At 41.3% G+C, this 12,289-nt stretch overlaps 1 protein-coding gene across 2 annotated transcripts in view; it reads right to left on the bottom strand.

The window, feature by feature from the left end:
- NRG3 (neuregulin 3) overlaps positions 1-12,289 on the bottom strand; it is a 606,841-nt gene that overhangs the window by 28,616 nt on the left and 565,936 nt on the right. For both annotated transcript variants that reach the window (XM_083502598.1, XM_083502599.1), the window contains 2 exons: positions 6,522-6,624; positions 566-692 (listed from right to left, as the gene is read on the bottom strand). In XM_083502598.1, the coding sequence (XP_083358724.1) occupies positions 566-692; positions 6,522-6,624 (230 nt within the window). The remainder of the gene's footprint in view (positions 1-565; positions 693-6,521; positions 6,625-12,289) is intronic.

Here is a 12,289-nt window from a genome sequence, read left to right as displayed (position 1 = left end):
CAATCCAACCCGGGGCTCTGATTCAGCACCCCTTCAATTATGCTGACCCATCCTGGGTCCACTTAGGAACCATCTGCCTCCAGACCCAAGTTCTGAATTAGTTCAGGCTAATGTTTAATTTGGAGTTTCTTACATAGCCAGCATATAATTGAAAACCTTGTGTGGAGATAACTAAATGTGTTTTTTTCTCATAGCCTGCTGTTTTGCACCATAAAGCTATATAGTTCCCAAAGTCATTGAGCCAACATGGCTGGCTGTTCAAGGCAACTTTTTTCCCCCTACATTCCATTTTGCTCCCTGAGGTTTTCCTATAAATTTTACATCTATTCAGATGCTGGCGTTTACTATGGCAAACCACGACAAGGCAGCATAATAAAGCTCCAATTTGCACTGTTTTAACAAAGACCGTTGGACAAATAAAATGATTCTGTTCAGTCCCCCCCCCCCATTCCACAGCACCACAGGTGCAAATTAGTGGCACATCTGGGGGTGACGAAAACCCAAACCATCAGCATTAAAGCATTCAACCAGTGAATTAAGGATGGAGATTGGCAAAGTTACTTACATTTTGCAGCTGGACTCGGCTTTCGGCCCTGGTCTCTGATTTTGCCATCATGCTGGAAGCATTAAGGCTGTAGGTTTTCCCATTTCGTGTCTCTTTCAGCTGTTCCTGAATAAGTTTTGTTTGCTTTCTGCAAAGAAGAAGAAAAAAACAAAAACAAAAAAATGTCCAGATAAAGATGGGCAGTGATTATTATTTTCCTAATCTCAACTATTCTAATGTGGTTTCTATTTCCAACTGTCCAAATATTTTCAATGACCACAGACTAGAACCGAAACCTTTGTGAAGGCAACCCCACAGTAATGTAGGGTTTATGCTGAAATGAGGGATGAGTGAATCTGTCTGTTTCAGCTTTTCATTTTCCCAGTCTTACTTTCATTTCTCCACATTTTCACATCAGTTTGCATTTTAAAAAATAAAAAAAATAAAATTCATGACAACTTGTAAATTCATTTAAAAAACATTAAAATTCATCGGCATCTTAGTGCAAAGTTCTCCTAATATGCACAGTTTAGCTGTGGTAAGTGCACATTCCCCAAGGCTTGTGTATATTGACCAGGAAATATGCAATATGTGGTTGTTCTGCACATTAACAATATCTAGTTGTTAATGCACATTAACCACTGAACTTCCATTCATCTGAACATCTGTTATTACCAACAGTAGAGCTGTATGCATTTGTGGACAGAGAAATTGGGGAAAGTACCTCAACAAAATGCTAGAGCAGCAAGGGAGAAATTTTCCTACAGGTTCTCAGGGGTGGGGAATCTTTTTGTTTGTTTCTTTGATTCTTTTTCACTGCTGCTGCAAGTGGTTACAGCAGCAATAAGCCTACTGGCAGCCTGGCCACCATTCTGCATCCTTCACAGTGCTCTGGAGCCAGGGTTGTTCTGGAGCATTGTGTGGGGAAATGGAGAAAAATCAGAGAAAATTGTGCAAAGTGCCCTTTTTTGGTAGGGGGGACATGTTCTCAGAAGAATATGCCTCATCTTAGCAATAAATAAGCTTTCCTTTTTGCAATTAACACTAGAAGTATGGCTCTATCTGCAACCATCCCTGAAGCTTGATCTATAATTTGTAACAGAATTAACACAATTTCACTGCAAGTGAAATTCCACTGTGGAGTATGCTTATTTGGAACATTATTACAAACATCCATTTTAAAAGAATTGGGGAACAAACGTTCATGGTTCATGGGAATTATATGAATTGCATGTTTTATGTGCTTTTTAAAAACAGTTGTTTTTATTAAAGGATTTTCATAGTTATCAAGTGTACATACAACGTCCCTGTTTTCCATTCACATAGCCTTTCCTACAGATCAGTTACATCTGATGTGAGACACTACTGTCATAGACAGTTTGGTGCAGGGTGGAGGGAAAGAGAGAAAAAGAAGTGGCTTTTTGTTCTTTTATGTGCTTTTTAATTACATCTCTCACTTCTGCAAGCATCAGTACATTGCTGGCTGTCACTGTATATCTATCTACACACACAAACTCAAACCCGCCACATCTGTGGCTGATTCAAGGGTGTGAACTGCCAGAGTGGCTTGACCTATTATGATGTCAGAAGGATCATTGTGAGACGAAACTGTTCTGATGTTCTGGCTGGGAACTGTCCATTCAATTTGAAAACACTTCAGCTAATTTGGCCATACATATCATGTCCCCACCCATTTTCGGACCGTTCTAGTAATCAGAATATCTGAGGAACGTAGGAAGCTGCCATATATTGAACCAGGTCAGCGTTGTATACAATGACTGCCCACAGTTCTCCAAGCTTTCGGACATGAGACATTCTCAGCCCTGCCTAAAGATGCCAGATGGAACTTGGGAGCCTTCTGCATCCAGAGCACATGCTTTTGAGCAGTAGCCCTTTTTGGTTGTTGTGAGCTAGTTTCAGATGCTTAGCTGGTGAGAGAATACCACAGCAATTTCGAGACTGCTGCGGACGACTCATATATAAATGTATTTTGTTCCCCGACCACCACAGTGGGTAGATGGAGTTCACCTTCAGGTATTTCTCGCCTCAAAACAGCTTCACCTGATTCCTTTTTCCTCAGAGGATGCCCTATCTGTGAATGAAAGCTTAGCTTGGGGAAAGTGTTTTTCAAATGGAAAAATGACCAAAGGGAAAGGGGTTAAACCGCTTTTTTACACCCACCCTTCTTTCCCTGAGACTTGCAAGCTTGTGCAGGCCGATTTTTGCCACAAAAATCCACCACACAGAGCCTGCTGCAATGTACAACTTGAGCCAAAGTGAGCCAGTTGGTCCCAACCTTTTTTTTTATTTGTCACACTGACTGCTTGAAATGTGGCTCATACCAACATTCAAAGGTGAAAATGGGCAGTCCCAGGCCAATGTTGTTAATGTTTTGGGGGAACAAACAAATAAACAAACAACAACCAGCAAATGATGACATCTGGCAAAATGCTATTGTCAACATGAAGGGATGCTTGTCCAAAATGTGGGGAGATGTATTCACAAGTGTAGGGAACTGCTAGGTCTGTTTGTCCATGTAGCTTAGTTTTGCCTGTGCTGACTAGTTTGCTGCTCTCCAAGGTCTCAGAGGTCTTTCTCATCACCTAGTACCTGAGTTTTGTAAGTATGCTGAGCATCACCCCTTCTACATGCAATGTATGTGCCACTGAGGACCAACACATGTTCCTCCTTCAGCATCCATTCTTATACCTCTGCATTTCTGTCTGCAAATAGAAACCCCTTTCTCCAGCTTATGATAATTACAAAAACCCAACTTCTACATATAGCCATTGCAATATGTATCTGCCATTGCAGATATTTTTAATTTGATTGAGTGTTCCCACAAAGGTCTACCACTGAGCTCTTGTCCCTTCTGATTATTTCAAAATGTTCATTATACTCATTAGGGGTTGTCAGCATTCACACATTAATGTCAATGTTCACTAAGTTATGGGCATTCCCTATACCAATAATATGCCCGGATATACTCTGATAGTTCGCCGTCATCTCTCATAATACTAGAACCCTCTAACAAAGCTGAATGTCGAAAGAGTCAGGATGGGCAAAAGAAGGTACTTCTTTACAGCTCATATAAAAGGGTGGAATTTGCTCCCACGGGCTGTAGTGATGCCCATCAACTTGAATGGCTTTAAAATTCAGACAAATTCAGAGATGGCAAGGCTATCAATGGCTACTACGCACAATGGCTGTGTATTACCTCCACAGTTGGGAGGCAGAAAGACTCTAAATGCCAGTTTTTGGGAATCACAAATGGGGAGAGTGCTGTTTTGCTCATGCCCTACTAGTGAACTCCCCATATATCTCTTGCTGGCCACTGTGAGAACAGGATAGGGGATCAGATGGGCCTTTGGTCTGATTCAGCAGAGCTCTTCTTGTGTTCTTAAGAGCCACCCATCATCCAAGAACTGCAAAATTCAGCAATACTAAATTTCAAAAACTTCTGAAATTTTCACATTTTAGACTCATGACTCAGTCACTTCACATTCTAGATACATATAGGGAGCTATGGTAGATTCTGATAGGGCAAGACCCTATATTGTTGTGATATATGCACATTGACTCCTGGTTTCCTGGTTTAAGAACCATGAAACTGTTGCTTGCATAATTTGCAGCTGATGAACTATGTGCCATAGCAAGGACAATGAGAGCTACAGAGAAAGCTTTGATTTTATTTGGTCAGTGAAGCCAGTTCAATGGTGGGGGGGGGGTCTGTTCTACTCAATAAAAATTAAGAAATTAAATAATGCATTTGTGGATTTGAGTATTCCAAGGATGCCAAGCACAGGTTGTACAATGTGTAAGTGTGACATCCGAGAACACAAATTTCCTCCTTCAGAATAATTATCTAAAACACAGAACATAAAATGAAAACATAATGGTTAATCATAAAATAACAGAAAAGTAATCAATGCCTTGTCTAGACAGCATTTTATTGCAATGGGCATAGGTCTAATAGGGACATATATTATCAGTTTCTACTTTTTTTTTTTTGGTGGGCATAAACTGCCAGAGTCAAGTGCACTTAAATTCTACTTATTTCAATGAGGAATAAAATCATGTCCTGAAATTTCTCCCATTGAAATTAATGGAACTTAACCTGGGCTGCATCATTCTCTGACTGCTAAACAGTCCCCAACCATTGTCCATCATTGACTTTTGATGCAGTATGGTTCGCCAGAGAGCTTTTGAGTGGCATACATGTTCCTCTCTCTTCACAGAAACAGGATAAGAACAGGAGGTGACACGAGGGAAGAAGGACTTGTCCTTTTCAAAGGGCCTAACATTTATCACACAAAAGGCACTCAGCCTAAGAGACATTCAAATCACTTTTTGAATCACCTCCTCCATTTTCTAGGCCCAGTTCCCAGGACAGCGGCCTAAATGTGATGTTTCTCAAGGGCAAAACCAGATTTTGGTGGCTACTAGTAATAAATTTCAGTAGGTTATAGACTTGACTGAAGTAGAAGTGACATCAATTGCATGAATGCACTTAACATGCATATTATTTGTTAGGTAAATTACTGCCATAAGGAAGTCTGAAGAAAAAAAAGGGGGGATTATAGCTGTAAAAGATCAAGTAAAAGAAAAGAACAAGGGAAAATTAGATTAATGTAAGGGGGAGGATTTGCTGAAATGAATTTGGAAATAGGGATGCAGAAAGGGGAGGTATGGGGAAGTCGGTGAAGTAAGGCTTATGAAAAGAAAAGATTTGAAATTATACTTGTGTGTTTATGTGTTTGTTTGTATTGCGTATTGTAATGTATGTGTTTTTATAAATGTTGAAAAACCAATAAAAATTTCATTAAAAATTTTCATAAGGAAGTCTGAAGCATTGGGGTGGGGGGCAGGAGAAGTATAACTCTTCCTTTCCTTGCTAAGTTCCTGGCACAAACTGCTTCTCCGTAGTGACTATTTGCCTTTGGAGGAAGCCTACACTGCGGGCAATGGAGGTGTCTCTTGAAATGCAAATAGCCAACGTGAAGTGTTCATTTTCGTCAGAACTGTAACGGGGAAAGGAAGTAAGAGTCAAACTACGGCTTCCCCAAAACTGCAGTCCTGAGGCTCCTCTTTACATTCAAAAAATCTGCAAATTAAATGGATTACTGCAATGAACATCACATCATCTAGGTTGGCTCCAAATGTAATTTTAGTGTGGGCTTGAGCATGCTCAATGGAATTTTTGACTTTTCCTCTTTTAATGGCAGACCCTCATGCTATGTAAGAAGCTGTTGTGAGGGGAATAACAACTCAGTGCCCATGACAAACCACAGTTCCCAGGATTCTCTGAGCGACACCATGAATGTTTGAAGCAGTATAATACTGCTTTAGAGGTGTAGCATGGTGCAGACAGGGCCATTCTCCCTTCCTTTCTTTCTAAGCAAGCTTGGACCTTCATTTATTAACTGCCAGCAGCCCAATCTTGTGAGTCATTGAGCAGTTTGAGCCATATAAACTACCAGGCCCTCTGCATCTTCCGATATATAACCGATAAATCTGTCATGAATCAAAATAGATACACTCGAGCCAGATGCAGACATTACCATACTATGAATTTATTTATTTTATGGATCACAAAATTGTCGCCAGGATGTTCAGCATTGTTTCACCCAAAGCCAGTTTTTGTGATATATGAAAAGCTGGTAGGAAAATGATGCATTTTCATGCCTTTCCAGAAGATCAAAGAAGATTAACCTCTTCAAACCCTTCCCATTCATCTGTGTTCCTGTATGCAAACTCTGATAAATGACATTATGAGTGTCAGTCATGGAGATGGCGGGGGCGTTTTTACATGCAGGGGTTTTGGGGGGGAGGGGGAGCATGTTAACTGACAAGGAAATAATGTATATCGGGTCTCTGGTATCTTACTCTCTTCAGAAATAATGCCATGGAGGAAAAACACAGAAGAACTGAAAAAGGCATAAGGATGACAGGACAGAGGCTAGACAAAGGCTCTTACTTTGTTTTGAAGTAGAACGCTGCACAGATCATGCCCACTATGACTATGCCAAAGACGATACAGGAAATAGACAGCACTTGTCGCTGGTAAACCTCTTCGCTCTCTGTGGACAGCAAAATTGAAAATTATGGCAACATTAAACAGCAACATCTAGAAATAGGGGAACTTATTATTATTATTTTAAGGGTGTGTGAATCAGCATGACACGTTCTTCATATGGCGAACAGGAAGTGTGCTGATTTTGGCTTGGAGAAACCATCCCCAACTTAGGATCCCCACCTGCATGCTGTTATGAGAGACGTGGGCCTGCTGCACTGGCCCAAACAGAATTCTCCCCCCAAGGAGACCCTAAAACATGTAATCAGGATTATGGCATGAAGTGGTGCCACCACATTTTGCGTTTATGTACCCCGGAGGGCAGGGAAACGTATGATCTGGTTATATGGCTCATCAGACAGGAAGTGATCCTACACATTACAGGAAAATAGGATAGACTGGACATGGAGGGGCTTGTTTGATGTGGCAGTCCTGTATCTCAAGTGACACATCATCCCATCCATGGGATGTTATCCTATACCCCCACTTGCTAAGGGACATGCATGCAACTGTGCTGTTAGTTCCTTATATAAGACTTTGGACTTTCGAGAAAAGGAGCCAACTTCTCGTGAGGTTCCCTTCAGGTGACTGCTGTGGACCTTGAAGAAAATGACTATGGAAACCAAGGGCATTTATCTGATGTGATTGTTATCCAATTCTTCAGAAAGCTATATAAATAGCATCCATAGGGCAGGAGGGAGGTGGTGGGTGAAAGGTTGGAAGCTGGACTCTATTTTTAATACTCGGTCATGTTCATCACTTACAAGGCTCATTGGGATTCACTCATTTCATGGCCACAACCCCATTCCTTTAAAAATGTACAGGGTGGTTTGGGGGTTATTTTTTTGCTTTGGACTATATAGCACTCCTGCCTAAGCCTCCACGTTGTTCCCCCAGATTCCAAGTGTACAAACAACATAAAACACTGAAAGATTTACAGCGCTGAAAAGAAAGGAACAAAGCCAAACCAAAAAGAAACCCCTGCAGTTTGATAGAGTTGGATGAAAGCCAAAGTCTTTCCATAGTTTCTGATGTGCTCCACTGCACAGGATATTACTTTCATGGGAATTGTGTAGTTTATTTTTGGGGAGCAGGGGGTGGCAGGCAAGGAGGGGAAGCAATTGCCTTGGTAAACATCACTGCTGCATAATTAACTTGAAGAGAAGGATGAAATGGAAATCAAGAATATGAGAAAACATTCTGTCTCATGTGAGGACAAGCAGTTGACAATTAATAGGCAGCTGGAACACCGTATGTGGAAATGAATCAATAATTCTTTAAGTGATTTATTTTAATTTCAAAAGGCTTTTTTAATATACCAACTGAGTATCAAATTGGCTGGATTATATTGCTACCTGTTAACATATGACAGGAATTAAACATAAGGCTTGAAGGGGAAATGTATAGATTCAAAAGTATGGATGGATGTTATGGGCAAATATTGGCGTGGGGGAGGAACCCTTGCTCTGGTCAAGAAATCCAGGCATGCATCTGACTGTGGCCCCATTAATTCCAAATGAGGGAGCAGAATTGAATGAGTGAAAAAAAATGACCACTGGATCAGCTGCTCTCACTGAAATGAATGGGGAATCTTTAGGTGACAATGAGGGTCAGCAGGACAACTCAGACTCTCGTGCCCAGGAATCAGTGCTGCTCCAGAGTAATTGTTTTTGTTGTTTTACAACAGAGTGAAAACCATCCTCCCCCTCACAACAATTTGTGTTGATTAAAAAAATAAAATAAAAACCCCTTCTTTTCAAAAGGAAAGATTTGAGCATGCATTTAAGTCTCCCATTTAAATCCATAGGACTGAAAACCATTTCATAAACTGCAAGGCGATCTGCATACAAATTGGATTTGCAACTGAGCGTACACTGGGCAGGGAGATGCAGACAACTCTTGTTGTTTGGAGCATGTTACCTATACGATACATGCATTTCCAAACACATGGTTGTCTCATTCACACATTACATTTTTAGGGGCACAATGTGTGCCCTTAGAATTGTTTTACTTTGAGTGAATAGTGCACAATATGTTTTTTCAGCTGAATTATATACTTCAAAAAGGTTTAATTCTTTTAAAGTGTTACCAACAACAGAATTACAAAATAAACCTGTTTGAACACAGGAAAGAGCATGTTACAAAAACAGCGGTAGATAATTATTTTTCACCCACTCAGGTTCAGAACTACAATCAATAATTGTAGTATATATCCAACCATACTAGAATCACCCACTGAGTTCAGCTGTAGTTACTTATTCTCTCTCTCTCTCTCTCTCTCTCTCTCTCTCTCTCTCTCTCTCTCGGGCTAACTTCTTCCAGGGGTAAGGGCAACTGGAAAGCAGTGTTCAAGTGGGGGAATGGGAGCTTGGTAAGGGAGGAAGAGGGGTGGGTGACAGGGAGCATTCACTAGAGAGGGGTGTCTGGGAGGCGAGGAGTGGAGGAATTCAGGAGGTAGACAAGACTGGAGGCAAGTAGTGTCCTTGATAGCTGGGAAAGGGGAGGAAGGAAGTGGAAAGGCGGTGCCGGCAAAGGTGGCAGAGGGGAAGGAGAAAATGGGCTGCAGAGAGTGGTCCGGATCGGGTAGGGCATGGGCGTGTGTTGGAGGAGGAGGAGGAGTTTGGATTTGATATCCCGCTTTATCACTACCCTAAGGAGTCTCAAAGTGGCTAACATTCTCCTTTCCCTTCCGCCCCCACAACAAACACTCTGTGAGGTGAGTGGGGTTGAGAGACTTCAAAGAAGTGTGACTAGCCCAAGGTCACCCAGCAGCTGCATGTGGAGGAGCAGAGACGCGAACCCGGTTCACCAGATTGCAAGACTACCGTTCTTAACCACTACACCACACACAAATCTGCCCTCTCAAAGGGGAAATTTGATGGGGGGGGTGGGATCGCGTGAGAGTGCAGGGCCAATGAACGCACATCCCGGTTTTCACCACCAGGAAGTTGGAGGGTATGAAATTGAATCCCTCACATGTCCTTAGCCCAGGGTGGATCTAGACACAGGAAAAACAACAATGCTATAAATAAGTCAGAAATGAGATAACAAAGAAAAAAATCTCTACGGAAAATCGCGTCTTGAAATTTCCTGCTCTCTGCCGCCATCTGGTGTTGCATGTTTATAGCACATTCAAACTGCTGTTTCTTTACTAGTGTAGCCGAGTCCTCAGTCTAGCTTTCAACTGCCTCTTATAGTCAGGGGTATTCTTTTGCTGGTGACAGCCTCCCTTCTCTCTTAGTGGTGGATTCCCCCCCCCATCCATTCATAACCCTCTGCTTCCCCTGCTTTTGTGCCCTTTACTTAGCATCTGTTTCATCACTAGGTCTTTCCACCTTCCCTGCTCTTCTCCAGCATTAGAACAACTGAACCAACTGCTTGAAGATGGTTCCCTATCTGCACAAAATCCCTAAGCACAGACTCCAAGGTATATTGCAGTACAGATGCCAAAATGCTCATAAATTACACCAAAACTTGAAAAACCAGTGGTTGTTATTTTTGTTTGTTTTTACTTGCTTGTGTTTGGCTTGGCTCTCACACATAAAACACTTTGGAGGGCTAGAAAGTGGTATAAAATTGTTGTTTTAAAAATATAAATAAATAAACTGGAACCTCCTCTATTGGTCCGAACCTTCATTATTGGGGATATCCTTGATACCTACACATTAATGTAACCCAAAATAAAGAGGTGTCTGTCAGCTATCACCTTGCAGCAGATATTATATCAAGCTGTAACAGAGGAGGAAAGAGAAGGGAGCATTTGTGGTGAGTGCCTCCTCTCCTTGAACCTTCCCGTATCAGCTAGTTATCAGAACATCTTCTGATTAAGAACATGAACCTGAGTTCATCCGTTTCCTTCTCCCTCCCTCCCAATCCATTTTCCTTTCACATCTTGTCTTTTTAGAAAGTAAGCCTGAAGGCAGGGTCTGTCTTTGTGTGCATGTGTGAAGAGATTTTTTAAGCTGCCCAGGAAGCCTATTTTTGACCGAAAGGGGCAATTAAGAATAAGTAAACAAATATGATTCAATTTCTTTGAAATGATTATCATTCCTAGGTCTTCAATGTTCCACAGAGCTTTCAAAAATGAGCATTCAAAAATTAATTTTCCTCTTATACTGTGTGTTCTACTCTGTGCAAACAAATGGGTGGAAGAGATTTTCTATACACCTCAAACTGAATCTTTCTATTGTACATTGGCTTCCTCAAGACTCAGGCACTGTTTGCACAGCAGGATCAATATTTCTTTGCTCTTATATATTTTGTTCTCTTTCCCTCCTTTGCGAGACACCTCCCTTTTCTTCCACTCACATCTCCCCACCCCCAACCTGAATCCAAATTCCTCATTTAAAGATCTCTTCAATTGCTGATATAGAGCATTTAAATTGCCAGTGACCCAGAGAAGCAAACTCTTCTTTCCGTACACCTCCTCATTCCAATGAGCCGAGTGCATCTAATAAACCAGCCGAGAGAATGAGCATGTTTTGAAATCTTACCTAACTATAGGTGAGATCCAGCAAAATATACAATGAAAAAGTGCGGAGGTGTGATTAGGAGACCTTTGGCAAAGCATCTGGTCCTTAGGAATTACATCTTGAAGAGTTAAACTGTCAAACCCAAACTTTTAAGAAATTGATGCAAGCACAGAGTCTTATCAGGGAATGAGCAGAAAAGGCTACATTTTGCATAATCCAAATAAATATTCTGCAGGGACTGAACATGCTAACTGCAAATTATGCTGTGTCACATAATTTAAACACACACACACATACACAAATTTAATTATCTCTAGAAGCGGTTAAGCAATTTAAGTTGAGTAATTAATTAAGCAGAATATGGATTCAGTGACTGGTTGACTGTATCGGTTGCGCAGATACATATTGTCATAAAACGAATAGCAATGGCAAATGGTTTGGGGAATTCAGAGGGCCTACCCACCATGACATCTGCCTTGCTCATTGTGATGATGAAGCTGGTTCTAATAAATGCATAGCATGGCATCTGGCAAGCTATCAAGTCAAGGTGCATGATATTCTACTATTTGACATTAACAATTAAAGAAAACAAACCACCTTCTCCTTAAGGGATGCTTCCACAGCTAAAAGAAAAATGATCCGGAATGCTATCTTGTCACATACACCCAAATTTTACTTTCCCCACAATGCAAATAAAACACAGGATTGTAGTTGACCCTGAATCCCTTCCTCCTCAAGTGTCCCTAATTGATGGACCCTATGAGGGTGAAAGAGGAGAGAGCAAAATATGGTTTGAAGCTCAGCATCAAAAAAACGAATATCATGGCCACTGGTCCCATCACCTCCTGGTAAATAGAAGGGGAAGAAATGGAGGCAGTGAGAGATTTTACTTTCTTGGTCTCCCTGATCAGTGCAGATGGTGACAGCAGCCACAATATTAAAAGACACCTGCTTATTGGGAGAAAAGCAATGACAAACCTAGACAGCATCTTAAAAAGCAGAGACATCACCTTGCCAACAAAGGTCCATATAGTTAAAGCTATGGTTTTCCCAGTAGTGATGTATGGAAGTGAGAGCTGGACCATAAAGAAGGCTGGTCGTCGAAGAATTGATGCTTTTGAATTATGATGCTGGAGGAGACTCTTGAGAGTCCCATGGACTGCAAGAAGATCAAACCTATCCATTCTCAAGGAAATCAGC

The sequence above is a fragment of the Podarcis liolepis genome (assembly GCF_965112155.1).
Source record: "Podarcis liolepis genome assembly, chromosome: 5".
NCBI lineage: Eukaryota > Metazoa > Chordata > Lepidosauria > Squamata > Lacertidae > Podarcis > Podarcis liolepis.
This window is presented reverse-complemented; position numbering and strand designations above follow the sequence as displayed.